Below are 20359 nucleotides of genomic sequence, written 5' to 3'. Positions count from 1 at the left end.
GAGGTTAGTACACCGCACAACAAACAAAAAGATCAAATTGATTGATTTTTTAACACTTTCTGGAAATGCCAGCTTGTGTCTCTTCCTGGTGGCATCGCACACAAAACAGAAAGATAAAACTGACAGCTTACCATTCTTTGACTTCCGGAAGAGCTCATTTTAAACGCGTAAACGCCTGCTGCTTGAAACCTGAAAGCAAACAAGGTGGAATTTGTCTCCATTAACCTGTGCCTCTCCGCAAGGTCTTTAAACGCACCAAAGTCAAAATCAGGGTTCGTATTGTACAAATTCGTCTCGTCATATTGCGGGTAAAAATCATTTGTGACGCTAAACAACATGGCTTCGTTGAAACGTAAACAAGTGGTTGGGCTGGTGATACCGCTGATGTCTGGATTGGTGACGGAAACAGCAAGTAGGTTTCTCCGCCTGCGTGATGGTGATGAAGGGAATGATGCAGAAGCATTCACAGCATTTCGTTGAAACATTTCTACTATCACGTCAGGTGGAGGGTCGTAAGCTCCAGTGAATCCTTTCACTGAAATTTAAAAAAACAAGGTTCGCAACATCCAGCATGAACATAGATAATTAATTGACATGTACCTACTTTTTTTGTGAATGTAATGGACACACTTCCTTGTTTTATTTTGCAGAGAAATATTAAAAATATTTTCATCCGTAGATCGGTCATACACTGAGCACATGAGTTGAAACTTCATAAGAGAGGACAGCGTTGTCATCACAGAACTTAAGTTATACAGGGCACGGAAAAAAATAGTGGTTGATCATTTTGAATTTTGAAGCGATAACAAAATAATAATATATAAGGAATTTTTTTTTAATTTTTTTTCGCGACAGCTAATTTTTGCGAAGTTAGCAAGTCGTTAAACTTCTCAAGAATTAAATTTCGTCAAAAAACAATTCGGTAATATTATTTGCTCGATTTATACTGTTTTTAGACACAAAGACTACTAAAGTTAAAATTCACACATATGTTACAAAAGTTTTAGGTCACCAAGAAGAAAAAAATATGTCGTTTTTCAAAGAAGCTATAAAATCTAAATGTTGGTTTTCGTGAATAGTCAGCTCCTCAATAATTCCAGCGGGAGCTAATTTTCACAAAATTGATAAAAACTGGCGAAAATGAATTCCGTTAGAGTAGATGAAAAACACATAACATTACAGTAACATAATCATTACATATCGAACTCACCTCCAACTTGCACCATGTAGAACGGATAAGCTTTGCCGTCTAATTTCTCACACTTATCTTTCGAGAAAGCTTCACGAAAGTTGGGTATGTTAAGTAAGTCGGAATATAACATGTTAACCTAAAGTGAGAATGACATCAGAATGTTTTCTTGTTACCACAGCGGTAGCTACAGGTGTGAAGGTAAAGCATGTAAATCTGCTTTCTAATAAGGCCTAGTTCTCATTTAGCCTTGTAATGACTGGTTAACACCGATTATAGGCTAGCTACATAACAATAACAACCGCAAATCATTCATCTCTTCGTTTAAACATCGTTTTCTTGAGAGCTTATAAGAGCATGAAGCGAAAAAAATTCTTACAAACAAGAAGAATATTTACAAACACCATGGCTAGGAGTTCCAGATTTGTTAAAAGCATTGTGTAAGCCACTTACCACTGAGCGATCAGTTCTTGTTATTCTTATCGTGACTGGATCCGTACAGACATACTGCATAATCCTTTTTTGTCGGATGCGACATTCACGATTACATATTTTCTCCAAATCATCAACTTTACACAAACATAAACCGAGCTCGCGATCGAAACCGACATATTTACCTTCCTCACATACCTACAAAGATACACATACATATAACAAAATAAAAAAACAGCAAAAAATAACTAAAAATTATAATTGACTTCATGTTAACTGGTAAACGTGGTATAAATGGCCGACTAATACCCAAACCAAGTTCATACTGTAAAAAAGTATCTAGAATTGCATCATACAGCTTTGTTACACACATACAAATTATCATACCTCTGTACACGCTGTTTGCCATTGTTGCTGATTTAAACAAGCGCCATTTTGACTTCTCCACTGTCCCTCTGAACAGATATCGTACAGATTCTGTGCACAGTCTTGTTCGCGTCCTTCAAAGACCTTGTAACCTTTTTCGCACAGACATGTCTTGTCACTTGGCTACAAAATAAGGAAAAAAATGAGTAACAACAACAACAAAAACAAAAACAACAACAATAACAACAACAACAACAGCAACAACAACAAACAACAACTCACCATAAATACTCTGTGGTTACCATTACATTGACACTTGTCTTGTCCTGGGAAGGGTTGCTTTGACTGTCCACCACAGTGGAGACATTCAGCTTGTGCCAGTCGGTGATTGAAATGATTAACAGGACACAAAGTACAGTTGGATATCTCAGATGCAAATTCTACGTTGTTATATGTACCATTTGGACAGGGTCGTGGTATCTTATCTCCAGATAAACAATAGTAACCAATGGGGCATGGGTATGAATTGGTGTAATTAACTCCATATTTGGTATTGTTCCCAAGAGGATTATCGGTGGTGGCACCTATGTAGAGAAGTGGGTTTCTTCAGTTTTTTAACCTTTCTGTATCAAAGTTTTTCATAGAAAGGTAGTTCTAACATTATTTCCTAGAAAACGTTTTTTTTTATTTTTTTTTATTTAAAGGAATTCAGGCATCGAGCTGTTCTCGAAAGATAAGACATATAAAAACATGCTCACCAGTTTCACATATAACTCCTGCTCTACATTTGATGCAAATGGTTCTGTCAACAGCAGCTCCAAACGTTCCTGGTGGACATTGTACACATGTATCTTCCATCGAGTGTCGAAGAGTTCCAGGACTTTCTTGATAGCCTGCATATAATACATGAAATTACGATGATTAAATATAGAGGATAGAGATACAACAGATTCAATCTAAGAAACCAAAGAAATACCTTCTTCATGCCATGTATGAAATTTAAAAGGACTAAAACAAGGAATTTAATAAAGGTTACCTAAAGGACAAATTGTTGGTGATATTGCTCCCCCACTTGTCAATGTACAGTTATCATTTCCTGGACAGTAATGTCCAGGAGGACATGGAATACGATTAGCTGTTTTATTTGGACAGTAGAAACCACTGGGACATGGTATTTTGGCTTCTGCACCAGGACAATAAAAACCAGCTTCACACCATTCAGGATGGATAGTTCCATTAGGACAGTAAGTGCCATTCGTACATGGAATCGATATTGCTGAACCATTTAGTGGACAGTAGTGTCCAGCAGGGCATTTATCACACTGTTTAACATTCTCAGCTCCGGTGTAGTTTCTGAAGGTTCCTGGCGGACAAGGTTGGGGCTGAATAACACCTTCATTGCAATAATAGCCGACAGGGCATGAAATTTGGGTGTAGTCAGCAGTGCCTGTTTCTTTGCACCAATAGCCTGCAGGACACGATTTACAGAAAGACTCATCTGTAGCTTTTGTTACGTTGTTATATGTACCATTGCGACATGGTTTTCTTGTGATGTTAAATGGACAGTAATAACCTCTCTCACATGGTTGAGGTACAGTGCTATCTGTGGTGCAAATAAAACCAGCAGGGCAACGCTGACAGTCTTTATCACTAGAACTACCTTCCCGGACAATCACTTTTCCTTTTTCACATTGCAACTTCTCTTTAGTTCCTGGTGGACAGTAATAACCGACAGGACAAATAATACCCTGTATACCGTCAGTTGGATTAGGAACCATGCTTCCTGTTAAACACAAATATCCACCACTACAATTCGCAGCTGGTCTACCATTTTGACAAAACAAGCCAGCTGGACAAGGATTACACTCATCACTGGATGCCAGACCGGTGATGTTATCCATTGTATACGTTCCATTTGGACATGTCGGTGGAGCAACTGTATCATTAGGACAAAAATGATATGGTGGACAAGGTTGAGCATCTGATGTATTTCCTGGACAGAATCTTCCAGCAGGGCAAGGTAAACAATCCCAAGATCCTTTAGCTGGTTGGTAAGATCCAGGTAAACAACCTCGGGGTACTGACGTGCCTACATCGCAATAAAATCCACGCGGACATGCATATGAAGTTGGTTGTTTTAGATCAATTTTAGCAAAATCTGGACAGTAAAAGCCTTTGTCGCAGTTACCAGAGGGAGTTGATAAACCAGGTCGATCACAAAATTTTCCTGGATCGCATGGTTGGCAATCGTCGATGGACTTTGCTCCTGGATACGCCCTCAATGTTCCTGCAGGACAATCGGTGGCATTTAATGTGCCATTTTCACAATACTTCCCGATTGGACATAACACTGGATCAGGAACCTGTGCACCAGATGTACATAGGTACCCACCATAACAATCTGCAGTTGGAGAATGTTGTCCAGCATTGGCACAATATTTACCAGCTGGGCAAGGAAAACAAGATGCGATGGAAGTTTGGTTTTCGTACGAATTAAATGTTCCTTTATCACAAGCTACACCTGTATCTTTTGTTCCATTTTTACAATAGTACCCAGAAGGACAGGCCACCGGTACAGAGGTAGCGAATCCTGGACATCTGAAACCAGCAGGACATGACCTGCAAGTACTATGACCTTCAGTTGGTGCATAAGTGCCTGGTTCACATTGTTTTTCAACAACAGTGCCATTGGGACAGTAATGCCCGATAGAACATAAACGACCTCCATCAGTCATGTTAGAGGGCGTTGGTGTTATTGCTCCTAAAACAAAAACAAAACAGTACAATATTTATCGGAATGTCCATAGGATTAATAAGATTGCTATATAAGATTGTAATTCATTTATTTATAAAATAAAACTTTAAAAAAAGTACATGACTCAATTAATTTTTGTTTTGCTTGTTGTATTGAGCACTTTTATGATATCCTTTCAACATATATGAATTTGTATAACATATGATAAAGTTTATTTAATGATTCTCGTCAACATTGTAAGTTGCATTGCCTACTAGCAAATTTATGCTTTAATAAAAACAGTGGAAAACAAGGTAATAAGAGCACAACCTTTTGAGAAAGTAATCCCACATTCTTAGAAAAGTTGAACTTAAATACTCCCTCCTTACCTGAGACACAAAGATAACCACCATAACAATCACGTTCAGTCACTATAGCTCCTGCGTTAGGGTCACACCATTTACCACGGCTACATGCTTTGCAACTAGAGAAATTCGCATTCCCCTTAGTCTTTGAAAAGTAACCTCTTGGACAGACTGTTGGTTTATCAGAACCAGTAGGACAATAATGGCCTATGGGGCAAATATGTTGACCTGGCACTGTAGCGCTACCATTACAAAAGTTTCCCTCCAGACAGAGATTTTCAGGTTCAGATAAGCCTACTTGCTGACAGTAATATCTAAACAAAAAAAAAAACTTTACTACAATCACCTGTATAAATTTTAGAAAGTAATGTACATCCACATAAATGTTTAACGTTGACAATGAGAATGTTAGAATAAAAATGGTAAATCACACATGGAAGTAAGTAGTTTTTCGAACCATTTTTGGGAAAGTATCATAAGGACCGGTTTCCATTAGCATAAAAATATGTTTGAACAACAGACACCATTACGACTTTATTGGAAACACATGTTGTACAACAAAGTGACACCTGAAATGGTGGACACAAAATACTGTAGAGTTTTTTCTATCTGTTCTATTGTACAACAAGGCGAAACCTGAGATGTTAAGAAGATGTTAAGATCTCTACAAGAGTTGCACAAGAACTGCCGCACAACAATTACAAATGTTATTAGAAACCAAGCTTAAAATGTCTATCTGGGTCACTTATTTCTTGATAAAAATTGAAAAGGAACAGAGAATATTATCTTACTTAGGTGGACAAGGATCACATTCTGAGGAATGGTTTAGTCCAGTTCTATTTGACCATGTTCCAGGTAAACAACCATGTTCATTAGCATATCGCGTACCAGGTGGACAGAAATAACCTGGAATACATTCTCGGCCAACCAAAGAATCCACAGGTGCTGCAGTGTTGTCACAATAATAACCTTGCAAACAAACATCACAGGATGAACTTCCTGTATTTTCTTGGTATGTTCCATTCTCACATCTTTGGGGAGCATGATAACCGGCTTTGCAATAGTGTCCTTTGGGGCAGATATAATCAGTTGGTGTTTTTACCTTTTGACCACCAGGACAATAATAACCAGGACTGCAGAGACCAGTTTCCCTGTGCAAGCCAGTTGTGTTGCAGTAATAGCCTGCAGTGCAATTGAGGCATGCACCTGCGTCACTTTCACCTTCGGAAGGCAGATATTTGCCACTTGGACATGTGGATGGGCTAGCTGAAGCATTCTTACAATAATGTCCTGGAGGACATTTAATTTCTGTTTCAGTCAGCGAACCATTCGGACAATAATAACCAGGTTTACATGGACCAGTTGGAAATTTCAATCTTGATGTTAGACAATAATGTCCTCCCAGACATGGTTTCATTCCTGAAGATCCAACTGGACAATAATACCTAGGCTGACATTGATGACTGACAGGTCGTTTATTGCCGTTACCACCTGGACAATAATATCCTGCATCACAAAGGTTTGTTGTGTTCCTGCTGCCATGTCCTTCACAGTAGTATCCAGGAGTACAGCTAAGACAATAAGATGCATTCTTACCCCCTGGTAATGGATTAAATGTACCAGGAGCACAAGGTTTGTCAGTTGGTGTTTTCGTACCAAGTGGACAATAGTGACCAGGGGGACATATATTATCAGTGTAGTTTGAGGTTTGTTTTGGACAGTAAAACCCAGCAGGACATGGTGAGCATTGGTAGTTGCCAGCATCTGATGCATATGTTCCTGGTTCACAAGCTGAAATAAAATTTCACAATAGAGTTTAAAAGCATGCACACACATTATGGTAATGACTGAGGTTTAGTTATTTAGCACAGATTGAAATATTCTGATGGATATTTCAGTAATTGAAAATGAAAACTTGAACCAAGCGGGCCTTTTGTCGTGTGTCAAAAGATCTAGAAAAGTGTAGCTAACTCTGCACAAGAAAAAATAAATATTGTGATAAACATTATCATACTGTAAGCTAAAATAAACAAATTTAAAATAACTTTTTAAAAGTTAGAAACTGATGAGTAATATTGTACAAACAGTTTTAATCAAACTTTGCAGCATCTTACAAGCTACCACTTCAGATTAAGTTCCCAAAAAGCTTCAAAAATAATGTAAAATATTTTGCAACTATCATATCATACCTGTGTATGTTTTACTTCCTTCTTGACAATAAAAACCAGGTGGACATTTTCCTCCGACACTCATGTGAACATATGTTGATGGGCAATGAGTAAGATTTGTTAGCTGTGGGGAAGGAGTATCAACACCAGAAACACAATAATATCCTTGTGAGCAGTTTCCACTTGGCACAGTCGAGTTCAACTCTCTACAGTACATCCCCTCATCACATGGTGTACAATCTCTTTCTTCTTCTAATCCAAGTCCAACACCGTACGTTCCAAGTGGACATGGTTTCCACTCTCTTCCAGTACCAGTAGGACAATAAAATCCTTCAGGACACTTATGGATTCCTGAGTTGTTAACACCTGAAAAGTTCAATGAATAAATAAACTCTTGGATTTTATTGTAGTTACGAATGCGATAAAAACAAATAATTTTGTAGAAAATAACAACTAAATTATAAGACTAAAACTCACAAGCAATAATAGTAACAATAATAGAAAAATTGACAGTAACCTGGTATAACAGTATCTGCCACACAGTAATATCCTTTTGGGCATGTTATGCAAGAATGTGCCATTTCCCAGGCAGTATAATTTCCATCTTCACAATATCTTGGTTCAGAACTACCAGTTGGACAGTACATTGCTGACAAGCATGGTTTCTCTTGGCTGCTTACGCTTCCATTAGGACAATAATAGCCTGCATTGCAGACATCAGTTGGAGAAGTTAATTTAGGAGTGGCACAGTAATATCCCCCTGGGCATAACGGACATTCCGAAGCTTTGCTCAACCTTGTGCCATTCGACATCCTTCCACGTGGACACTCTGAAGGCACTTCAGTACCTAATTCACAGAAATAACCCGGTGGACATACGACCTGACTTGGACTTGATGATCTGAGAGGGCAGTAATAACCAGGATTACATCTACCGACTGGGCTAGTGAGACCAGTCTCATTACAAAACCATCCTCCTGTGCAGTTTTGACAGTCATTTTCTGATTCACCAAGAGTTGTATTACGGAATGTACCAAGAGGGCATTCGGTTGGATTATCAGTACCTAAAATAAGTAAAAAGATATGTATATGAAATTTGTCATAATTTAGTGTTTTGTCATCACAAAAATTATTACTTTATTATAAAACAACAAAATTATCAACAATGACTACCTTATACAAACAGTTTTCACAAAACATTTCTAAAAGCTAATAAAAAGGTACCTTCTCTACAGTATCTTCCTGGAGGACATTCATTTGCATTCGAACCTAATGAAGGCGTGGTTGAATTTGAACCATATTTGCAAAAATATCCAGCAGAACACAGCTTCGTTGGGTAAATAATTCCTAGGGCATCACATGCAAACTTTGCTGGACACGGTAGACAATCAGATGGTGAGACTCTTTTCGTTAGATTTTGATGTGTTCCTGGTGGACATGGGTGCTGGGTGGAATATTTAGTGTTGCTTGGACAGTAATAACCTCTTGGGCATTCAAACAGATTGTAATTATCAACTGGTCCAAATGTATTGTTACAAAAGTAGCCTAAAAACAAATAACATCATCCATAAATAAATCAACTTTGTTCTTCTTATCATATAAAAATTAAGAAAGAAAAGCAGCAAAAAATAAAGCAGCTTTCTGTACCTGCAGGGCAAACTTTGCATTCCCATTGTCCAGGCTGGTCTTGATACGTGCCGGCATCGCAAGGTATTTGATTTGAACTTTGTGTTGGGCAGCGATAACCTGGACTACACTGAAACTGTGTGCTATTCTCAGCACGACCAGTACAATAATATCCTTGCATACAAGGAGCTGTAGGAGTATGTAGTCCATTTTTTCCACAGTACCAGCCTGACGTGCAATCTTGACAATTTGTTTCGTTCCTGTTATTTTTTGTAAAAAATGTTAAAAGTTTAAAGAGCACAAGTAAATTCAAACAGTTTGGTGCTAAACAAACAATACATTGAACAAATCTTTTGTAAACTAAATCAGATGCTTAAAAATAAAGATTAGTTTAAGGAACAACACTCAGCGTTTTATTGCAGACTCCCAGTAAAAAAAGTAAAAAAAAGTGTTGATTTAAATGTTTACTCAAATTAATGATACAAAAATATTAAACTATTAAAAAGCAGAACGGAACATCTAACACTTAAAAAACCTTAAAACCCTATCTTCAACAAAAAAATTAGTAGGTTCAAATCCTGAAATATTTCCTTATGGGATCTCTACATTTACCATTTAAGATACTTACACATTTCTGGTTGTGTTTAAGAATGTACCAACAGGACATAAACTTGGACTAGACGAACCCAGTGGACAATACGTTCCTTTTGGACATTCATTGCCAGTTATATTATCTGTTGGGTTATATTGACTTGCTCTTAAAGTACAATAGAATCCTTCTTTACATTTGAAAGTCGGTTTTATAAGTCCTTGTCTGTCGCAGTAATGTCCCTTTGTACACGGTGTTGCTTCTATACTTCCATTTGGACAAAAATGACCAATTGGACATATAAAAGTCGTAGCATTCATGGCGCCACTAGGACAATAATAACCGCCACTACAGTTTGCATAAGAAATTATGTTTCCATAACCAGGACAATACATACCACCCGAGCATGGCAAACAAGCTGAGCTATTTGTTTGTTTTTTAAATTGGTTGTACGTTCCAGGCCAACATTGATATTCTGATGGACGTGTCGTGTTTAAAAGACAATAGCTACCTTCAGGGCATTCTGTGCTGACGTAATCAGTAGAGTTTGCCAGACAGTAATAACCAGGTGGGCAATCATTACAAAAAGTTTGGCCAGGTTTATCTTGATAACTACCAGCTGGGCAGAAAACAGGTAAAGAAACTCCTTCTTGGCAGTAACTCCCCACTGGGCATAAACCACCTTTACCTGAAACATATCGTACAATTTATATACATTTACATACTATTTCTAAGATCCACATTTGTAAAATAAATAGTTAAAACTAACCTTTGTGACGACCTAAACGTGTGCAATTTCCATCAGTGATAGTCTCATTCTCCACTGGATTTAAACGATCAACGCCAGAGGTACAATAATGGCCACCAGCACATATGCCAGTGTAACTTGTTGCATTGTAGAGTGCGCAATATTTCCCAGGCTCACAATCTGTACACTGTTCTATGTTTGCCAAACCTGTCTTATTGCTGTAAGTACCTGGTGGGCAAGGCTTCCAATTTAGGCCAGTTTGAAGTGGACAATAAAATCCACGAGGACAAGGCTTATAACCACTGTATGGGCCTGATTTTGTAAGATTTACTGGAGTACAGTAATAACTAGCTGGGCATGGTGTACATGAAGATTGTCGTGTTGTGTTGGTATAAAAACCGGAAGGACATTCCCTTGGTGTTTTACTTCCTATTATTAAGAAAAACACAACAGAAAATTAAATTTAGGTAATGACTAATTCTTATAAAAAAGAAGATTGTTTTTTACAAACCTGTCGGACATTGAACCCCAATGGGACATTCAACAGCATTTTCTACTTCGCTTCCATTTGGGCAATAAAAACCTTGTTTGCACAGTCCAGAAGGAGCAGTCAATCCTGACTCCTTACAGTAAGAACCTGCTAGACAGCTTGTGCACTGCGTCACATCATGTAACTGGGTAGTATTTGAAAAGGTCTTTGGTGGACATTGTTTTGGTTCTGCACACCCTTCAGGACAATATGACCCAGGCGGACATACGATTTGCTTGGCTGATATTGAGCCATTCGGACAGTAAAAACCTTTCTGACAAAGGCCAGTGTAATTAGCCATTCCAGGTTGATCGCAGAATTTACCAGAAGGGCACTTCACACACTCACTTGATGACTTTAATTTCTCTACTTGACCAAGGAACCCTTGCGGGCATTTCCTTGGCTCAGCTGTCTGTATTGGGCAATAATGGCCAAGAGGGCAAACATTAGCATTACTACCTTCTATTGGCGTTGCAGATTTTGCACCAGATTTGCAAAAATAGCCAGCATCGCATGGAGTATCTGGATAAGTAAGCCCTGGTCTACCACAATAAAAACCACCCAGGCAAAAACTACATTCACTCTGATTTGCTCTACCAGTTATGTTATTAAATGTTCCTATATCACATGGGTATTGCTCAGCAAACTCGGTATTTGAAGGACAGTAATAACCCTCAGGACAAATATTTTTTGTATAGTTGACAACTGGACCAAAAGTAGCATTACAATAATATCGTTTAACACATGGCTTACAGTCAGTTTTCTCCATTTGATCTTGATAGTATCCTGAAGCACAAGGCTCCTGAAATCCTTTCTTACCCACACAATAATACCCCTTATCACAGGAATATGCTCTTGCTGAAGACTGGCCAGGTGGGCAGTAATATCCTGGTAGACAGTAACCAGCTGGATTTGGTAGGCCAGTTTCATTACAAAATTGTCCAGCTGTGCAGGGTTTACACTGAGATTTATTATGAGCTTCCATGGTGTCCAAATAAGTTCCAATATCACACAATCTAGGAGATAAATTTCCTTCTGGACAATATCGTCCTGCTTGACACCGACCTTCAGGTGGGTCAGGTCTTGTTGAATTGTGTCCACAATGGAACCCAGGTGAGCACAATCCCGCAGGACGTTCAAGTTCATACTGATCGCAATAAGTTCCTATATCACAAGGAGTTGGAGCATATGATCCATTTGGACAATAATAGCCTGGTTTACATCTGCCACCTCTTACAGATGGCTTTTTAGAAGCTGACCCTTCATTGCAATACCAACCAGCTGCACATACTCCTGTTGGATTTGTCAATCCTTCTCCTTCACAATAGTAACCCTTAGTACACAGTTTACAAGCAGAACTATCTTTTTGCATGGTAAGATTATTGAAAGTGCCATTGTAACATGGGCACTGATACTGGTGAGTTGTATTTCTTTCACAGTAGTAACCACTTGGACAAGTAAGGTTATGGTATGACACGGTTCCAATGGGACAGAAATATCCAGCTGGACAAACTTCACATGTTGATCTCCCTGTTTTATTGTTAAATAAGCCAGCAGGACATGGTGTAGGTTTGGAAACACCTGCCTTACAGAAATGACCTTTAGGACAAACATCTCCAATCCCTTTGAATGTACTTCCAAGCAGTAGACCATATCTGCATGTGTCGTTAGTTGAATTGTACGAGTCAACAAACGGTGTTTTTAACGATACGCCTTAAAAAAAGTAAACAATGACACATATTTAATTCTATATTTATATCGGCACCTAACAAAAGTTGATCAGTCGCAATAAATCAAACTTCTAACTAATTAATAATGTCAAATTGTAGACATTGTTTTTCTCTCCTTCTTACACCAATAGAGATTTTTAATAAACCTTTGTTAACAGAATATACTTTACCTATAGTACAATAATATCCAGCACTGCACTCTCCACTTGGACGAGTTAAAATATCACCAGCACAAAATTGCCCCCCAGGACATGCAACACACTGAGCCACCTCATGGAGACCAGACTGATTGGAAAAAGTACCCGCAGGGCATGGTTTCCAATTGGATCCTGTTTGTTGTGGGCAGTAATGACCATGCGGACACTTTTTATAACCAATAGATTCATTAGCAAACATATTTTCTCTCCATATCAAAGGCACACAGTAAAATCCAGCTGGGCAAACATCACAAATTGATTGACCTGTTGCATTAGTGTAAAATCCTGAAGTACAAGGTTTTGGTTTATGGCTACCAGCAGGACAATGAAATCCAGATGAGCATGTTAAAGGTGCTGGAACGGAACTACCAGTCGGACAATAAGCACCAGCTTGACAAGCATTTGTATAGTTAGCCAGTCCAGAAGTTTCACAATAAAAGCCTTAAAAAATGATGGAAATTTCTCACTCACTGATTAGTTTCCTATCTCTTACATTTTGCTCTGTATTACAGTGTGTGGCAAACGTTATTAAGTCTTATATGCTAAAAGAAAATTTACCTTTTTACCATCATGTAATGACATCAGCAAGCAGACTTATTTTGATTAGCATTTAAAGGTCAACACAATGGAAAAGTTAAAAGATTGAAAAAAAAAAAATGTATATGGACAAATCATTGATGAAATGCCATCAAAATAAACTCATATAACGGCTTTCTTTAAACAAGTGAATATTTCTATGGGTTATTATTTAACTAGTAGCATTGTGAGAAAAAATCCTAATAACAATAATAAAGTCTATTTATTATAACTATATTATTTTTTTTAGTGATTTAGATGGACAAAAAGTGAGTGAACAAGTTTAATTACTATTGCTGTACTGCTATCTTGATAGACGTTTAGTGAAAGTTTAAGTAAAAAATGATTTGACACAAAAGGCATAAATAAAATCAGCACACTTTGCATTCCATAGCTTTAGATTATTTACATGACTTTTGCAAACGCGGCAGTATTTTAAGTTAGCAATAAAGTTATCTGCACCTACTAGATCAAGGTTACTTGCTTAACTTTGATAATCTTAAGTGAAAAAAGTGGAAGAAAAAAACATGGACAGAAGAGCCTCAAACAATTAGCACAATTCAACAATTACAAAATACAATGAAACAAACCTTCCGTGCAATTTTGACATTGACTCTTTAACCATCTGTTTAAATTTGGTTGAAAGGTTCCAGCTTCACACAGCTTTGGTTCAAAAGATCCTGGCGGACAATAAGAGCCTGCCGGGCAATCAATTTGTGTTTCCAATAGTGACCCTGGTGGACAATAAAAACCTTCCCTGCATGGACCAGAGGTCTGGTTTAAACCAGCTGAACTACAGAATTGACCAGCTGTACACTTTTGACATTCTGAGCTTGATGCAAGCCCTGTAAAAAATGTGATCATAAAATGTAGTTCTCTCACGTCATCTAGAAATTTTTTATGCTACTAAAAAATCTAACTAGGTCCGAATTGGGGATTTCTGATAGTTGCTTAGAGAGTTTCGGAGTCCTGCTCTGTGCTTTTACCTGTTTTTAAGTAAATGTAAGTTATATCCAGCATCTATATTCATACCTAGTACTCTAATAAGAATGCACACACTTACCTGTTTGATTGTTAAATGTCCCTGCAGGACATCTCTGGGGCTCCCCAGTTTCTGCTGGACAAAAATGACCAACTGGACATATATTAGCATCGTTTCCTTGTTTTGGATCAGCAACTCTTGCATTTCTCCGGCAAAAATATCTTTCATTGCAAGTTTCATTTGGATATCCCATTCCTAAAACATCATAGAAAAATCAGTAAAATGTACTGTAAAGATCGAAATACACATAAAAACAAAACATGGTTACAAAGATTAATTATGAATTCATTTATATATTTTTCGATCGCTCATTTAGAAAATATAATCAGCCAGGTTTTCTAATTCAAATTCAAATTATTTTGTGTCAAAATATCAGAATTCGCTAATGTGAACTCGAAAGATTGTCAGTCAAACCTTATATTATATATAACTACTACTAAACCACAAAAATATGAATATACAAGTCCTTTTTGTGATGCTTACAACAATAATCTGTTACTGTTGAACTGTAATATATAATAATAAGTACCTTCTCTTGGACAATATCGACCTGGTGGGCAAGATTGACAATCCTCTGGTTTTGTATTCCCTTTCGTGGCAGAATATTTCCCAACGGGACAAGGGTATTGCCTTGCCATAACTGTACCATTTGGACAGTAATGTCCTTCTGGGCATTTGTATGCATAAAAATCTGTCATATTAGTAAATGGACAGTAATAACCTTCCATACATGGAAAGCACTCATCCAATCCTGAGATAGAAGCATAAGATCCATTTGAGCATGGCATAGGAAAATCTGTTCCAGCAGGACAATAATGGCCCACAGGACAACGACCACCATAACCAGATTCCCGCCCATCGAAACAACTTGAATTAGTAGAGTTACTTGATGCTGTTATATTAACACCAATGGGTTTAGGGCGATCGATTCCATAGCTACACCAATGTCCAGGATCACACAAGCCAGTATACGTTGTAGAATTTTCATAAAAACAATATTTCCCAGCTGGACAGGGCTTGCAGTCTGATATTTGACTGTAACTACGCTCAGGTCCATAAGTTCCACGTGGACATGGTTTTAAATCGCTACCAGTGCCAGCAGGGCAATAAAAGCCGGCTTCACATGGAACTGGCACGCCAGATATCAAACAGTAAGAACCTGCAGGACATAAATCACATTCTTCAGCACCATCATAATTTGCCATTTTGTTGCTTGGACATGGTAGTTGGTTAGCCGTACCACCAGGACAAAAGTGTCCCTTGTTACAAAGATATTCTGGAGGTTCTCTTACTGACTGGCCAGGTGGGCAGTAATATCTATCAACAAAAATATATCGGAAATTATTTTAATAAATTGAAATAATTTTAAAGGCAATTTAATAATGCAGCAATGTAGAGAAGTTAAAAGCAACAATTCAAGCTAAGCATTTTTCCTTGTACTAATTTTCATAGTAACAAACCACCACTGTGTGATGCTTTGTTACAATGCTTTGTTACAATGTAACAATGTGGTTGTCTTGTCCCCCATTAAACTTTCTTACCCATGCATTTAAACTTAATAAAGCCTACAAGAACAAAATATATTAACATGCTCTAAAATGCATCAAAAATATTACCTAGGTGCACAATTCCCAGTCGGAACCTTCAGGCCATTTCCTTCGCAATACATTCCACCTGTACATAACCAACAATCTGATACATTCTTTCCCTCTGTTTGGTTTCGAAAAGTTCCATTTGGACAAAATACAGGGTTGAAAGATCCTTCCTCACAATACTTTCCTTCTGGGCATGGAATTTCATTGGCTAATGATGAACCAATCGGACAATAATATCCTGGCCAACATAACCCACTTGGTTTAGTCATGTTTAATTCACCACAGTACATTCCTTGAGTACAATTATAACAATGTTCCTTTGATTGTCGTTTAGTAATGTTATTAAAAGTACCAAGGGGACAAGGTTCTGGCTCATCTGTTCCCTCCACACAATAAAAGCCTTTTGGGCAGGGTCCTGCGTTTGATTTGTTAAAAGCACCCACAGAACACATACATTCTGGACAGGTACAATTGGTAAGATTTGCAACTGTTGAGACACCCATTGGTATAATTATTTCAGGAGTAGATACAGTTGCACCACTCCTGCAGTAATAACCTGAAGAACGAAAAAAATTAAAACATAAAAACACTTTAAATTTAATCTGTAGGCTTGGTGACTAATTTAGCCAAGTTCTTCTCGTTAATTGTCAAGTTAGCATTTTTCATTTGCATGTATTCTAAATTAAAAGACATCTTATTCTGATATCTAGCAAAAGTTTTTTCTTTAAATGTTTATCAACAAATTTAACGTTGCGATGTCAATAACACTAATTTAACGTCAATGACTCCATTAATTTAATATAAGATATATTAAATTAATGGAGTCATTGCAATGCACATATAACTTTAGGCCATATAACTTGGAAATAAGGTGGTGATGTTAGTCATTTTCCACCGTGTGGGTAACTAGGGACACTTTGGGACTAAATTGGGTAAGTTTCTCAAAACCTGGGTCCCCAAATTTCTTTTGGAATGGATGGGCTTCTGAAGTCATTAAAAAACCTTTTTTTTATCAGTGTTCCACTTCAAAGGGAAATTTGCTGACGTCATGCAAAATTTTTAAACCTTTGAATCTCCTAAATCGTTTGTGAAAAACGCATGATCCTCTACATTTTTTTCATTAGTGTTTCGAGCTCTGCACAATACAGGCAATGCCTAAATAAATTTCCAATAAAAAAAATTGTAATAACCTTGGCAGACATCATTAAATAGTTCTCTATTATAGTTCTCTTTACCATTGTTCTCATAAAGCGGATTTTTCCACAGGCCTTACTGACTAGTTATATGTTATATTGTAAATCATTTATATACAACAAAGCAAAATTATTGTATGTCTGTATGAAATATCAACATCTAATAGAAGTTAGAGACAATAATTTTCAAACTCAGGATTTCATTGTAGTTCTCTCAACAATTAAGCAATGTAAAATTTCCATTAATCTTACCTGCACTACATTTTTTGTGGTATGTTGTTTGACCTAACTCATCACAATAGTACCCACCAGGACATGGTGTACACTCTTCTGCACTTTTTAAATGTGTTTTGTTATTAAACGTTCCCATAGGACATTTATACTGGTCGTCAAACTCTGTTCCATTTGGACAGTACATTCCTGCAGGACAAGAAGTACTGTTGTAGTGTGTAACGGCACCATGAGGACAGTAGAATCCAGCAGGACATATCTAACAAAAAATACTTTCATAATTAGGAAATATTGCATTGTACATAAGCAGGAATGAGAAACAATTCATGATGTTGTATGTATACAACAAAGTTTTAAAAAGCTAAGGTTGTTTGCATTGTTACCTGACAACAAACTTACCTATAAATTATGCTATAGTTGTGACAACTTTACATTAAGTAGTTGATTTACTTAATTTAAAAGAGTATGGCATTGGCTTTGAATAATTTTGAGTTTGTACTTATAATACAGTATATATTTAAAAAAAACTACCTTGCAATCCAACTGTCCTGTTTGATCTTGGTATTGACCAGGTGGACAAGGTTTCTCATTTGGTGATCCACGAGGACAAAAATGTCCTGCACCACATTCATAACTTGGTGGATCAGGACGTGACTGCTTTCCCGGACAATAATATCTGGCATTGCACTTATCAGTAGGGTTTGCATTTCCATAACCAGCACAATAATAACCAGCTGGACAATCCTGGCAGTCACTTAGCATAGTATTGTTTGTTGTATTTGAATAGGTACCAGGTGGACATAATGTGAAATTTTGGCTGCCTGCAAGGCAATAGCTTCCCTCCGGACAGCGATTTCCAGTTATGTCATCATCAGGTTGGGGGGATTTTGCACCAAGCCAACAATAAAATCCAGCTGAGCAGTTCTTATATGGCAATGAAAGCATTTGGGTGGGACAATACTTTCCAGGATCACACAGTATATGATTTGAAGATCTTTTAGGACAATATGAACCCTCAGGACATACTCCTCCCTGTGATGAAATGACAGGGCGTGGGGACACAGATGCATTCTTACAATAGTATCCAGCATCACATTCACCAGTTACATTACTTTTTCCTAAAAATAGATTTTATTTCACATAACATTTTGGTGCATTCTCCATCTTGAATGTTAATATAACAAAAATGCGATGCTAACAAATATAAAAACAAAACATTACCTGCTCCATGACAGTAATAGCCAGGTGTGCAGTCAATGCACTCACTCCTTGAGGATCTTTCTGGTAAGTTACTAAAAGTACCCTCTGGACATGCATTCGCATTCCCAGATTTTGCTTCTGGCTCACAAAAATAGCCTTCAGGACAGGGTATAGGTATGGTACTATTAGCTGGGCAGTAGAAACCTTTGGGACATGGCTTACAGCTTTCTTGTGCAGACATATTATTAAATGTTCCTGCGGCACACGGTGTGGGCCATTTAGAACCAGCAATACAAAAGGTTCCTGGTCCACATATCCCACCAAATGTAGCATTTGTTGGTTCTTTAACAGGAGAGCCTTTCAAACAATAATAACCAGCTGAACACAAACCTGTTGGTGCTGATTGATTGCCAGAAGCACAATACTCCCCAGCTGGACAAAGATCACACTCATCATTTGATTTTAAATGACTTTTATCATTACTGTATCGACCAGGTGAACAGGGTAGTGGTGTGCTTGAACCTTGTGGACAATAATATCCTCCTTTTGGACAAATACCATAAAGTCCTGTGCTATCAACAAGAGATCTAGATGCTTCTGCTTTAGAGTAGCACCAGTAACCAGCATCACACAAGCCAGTATAATTCGTCAGCCCTTCGCTGTCACAAAACTTACCTGGTGGACAGTCTGAACATTCATCTATTGACTTCAATGTATCTGTTTTTCCATATGTCCCTACTGGGCATGGTTTTTTATCTCCATGGTATCTGATATCATTGCCAACATGACAATAGTAGCCTCTTGGGCAAGGCGTTGGATATGCTGGGCTATTAACGCATTCATAGCCTGCTGGACACACTTGACAGCTAGATGCACCTGCACCGTTGGAGTACTCACCTGAAAGAAAAAATTTTTGCAAATTATCCTTGAATATTATTTCCAAAATTTAAATTTTGTAAATTTGAGAATATCAAAGAACTGCATAACTTAATGTGTCACCTTTTGGGCATTGTTCAGGAATTGATGTGCCTTCTGGGCATACTCTTCCAGCTGGACAGAGACCTCCTTCAGTTGAGTTGTTAGGCTTTGCTTGTTTGTTTCCACGTTTACAAAAGTAACCCTCTGAGCATAGTCCATTTGGTGCTGTGTTATTAAGACCTTGACAATATTTGCCATCATCACATTGGGTGCAGTCTGTTTCCGCTTTTCCACCAGTGACACCTCTGTTTTAAAAAAATTTTTTTTAAATAACCACAGATTTGATATGTTTTGTTGATTAACAGTTCAGTCACACAGAGTTAGACAATAAATCAAAATACTGAAGAGTTGATTGGTGAACAATAATTTCTTTTTTTTAATACAATTTCATTTAGAGGTATAATACATTGAAGGCACACTAGCTTGTTGCCTGCTACCATATTTATTAAAGATTAATACACATGGAGAAAGAGGACAGTTTTATACTGAAGAATTGAGAGCATTTTCAATTTAATTAAAGGTTTAAGGTTTGATTTTATTTGAAACCAACCACCGAAAATTTAAAAAAGCAGCATGTTTATCTTATTTTTCATCAAAGTGGTGAATATGTCAGAAAATAATTTTGCTAAACTTTCCAATTTATTGCTCTGATAAAACGTAATGCAGCGTTAAATAACTCTAAGAACAATAATTTACACTCACCGATATGTTCCTTCAGGACATGGTATTTCCACTTGAGTACCTTCAGGACAATAAAACCCAGCAGAACAAACACGACCCCATGTTACACCTTTGGTTGGATTTTTAAATTCTGCTCTTCCAAAACATATAAAACCAGCTTGGCAATTACCTATGATAGACCATATTATCTT

General features: G+C 37.5%; 1 protein-coding gene across 1 annotated transcript in view; it reads right to left on the bottom strand.

Moving 5' to 3' along the window:
* The window catches only part of LOC130636719 (uncharacterized), a 57164-nt gene that overhangs the window by 14977 nt on the left and 21828 nt on the right, over nucleotides 1-20359 (bottom strand). The window contains exons 18-43 of the mRNA XM_057446539.1: nucleotides 20190-20337; nucleotides 19509-19732; nucleotides 18531-19406; nucleotides 17841-18427; nucleotides 17331-17568; nucleotides 15907-16441; nucleotides 14820-15607; nucleotides 14312-14485; nucleotides 13839-14093; nucleotides 12646-13113; nucleotides 10728-12458; nucleotides 10238-10645; nucleotides 9508-10156; nucleotides 8901-9139; nucleotides 8478-8798; nucleotides 7772-8317; nucleotides 7276-7620; nucleotides 5878-6877; nucleotides 5111-5400; nucleotides 3024-4748; nucleotides 2746-2880; nucleotides 2270-2571; nucleotides 2009-2170; nucleotides 1643-1819; nucleotides 1211-1328; nucleotides 132-535 (exon numbers count right to left, since the gene is read on the bottom strand). Coding sequence (XP_057302522.1) covers nucleotides 132-535; nucleotides 1211-1328; nucleotides 1643-1819; nucleotides 2009-2170; nucleotides 2270-2571; nucleotides 2746-2880; nucleotides 3024-4748; nucleotides 5111-5400; nucleotides 5878-6877; nucleotides 7276-7620; nucleotides 7772-8317; nucleotides 8478-8798; nucleotides 8901-9139; nucleotides 9508-10156; nucleotides 10238-10645; nucleotides 10728-12458; nucleotides 12646-13113; nucleotides 13839-14093; nucleotides 14312-14485; nucleotides 14820-15607; nucleotides 15907-16441; nucleotides 17331-17568; nucleotides 17841-18427; nucleotides 18531-19406; nucleotides 19509-19732; nucleotides 20190-20337 — 12845 coding nt within the window. The remainder of the gene's footprint in view (nucleotides 1-131; nucleotides 536-1210; nucleotides 1329-1642; nucleotides 1820-2008; nucleotides 2171-2269; nucleotides 2572-2745; nucleotides 2881-3023; nucleotides 4749-5110; nucleotides 5401-5877; nucleotides 6878-7275; nucleotides 7621-7771; nucleotides 8318-8477; nucleotides 8799-8900; nucleotides 9140-9507; nucleotides 10157-10237; nucleotides 10646-10727; nucleotides 12459-12645; nucleotides 13114-13838; nucleotides 14094-14311; nucleotides 14486-14819; nucleotides 15608-15906; nucleotides 16442-17330; nucleotides 17569-17840; nucleotides 18428-18530; nucleotides 19407-19508; nucleotides 19733-20189; nucleotides 20338-20359) is intronic.

The sequence above is a fragment of the Hydractinia symbiolongicarpus genome, chromosome 3, assembly GCF_029227915.1.
Source record: "Hydractinia symbiolongicarpus strain clone_291-10 chromosome 3, HSymV2.1, whole genome shotgun sequence".
Classification (NCBI taxonomy): domain Eukaryota; kingdom Metazoa; phylum Cnidaria; class Hydrozoa; order Anthoathecata; family Hydractiniidae; genus Hydractinia; species Hydractinia symbiolongicarpus.
The sequence above is the reverse complement of the archived record's forward strand: the minus strand, read 5'-3'. Positions and strand labels throughout refer to the sequence as shown.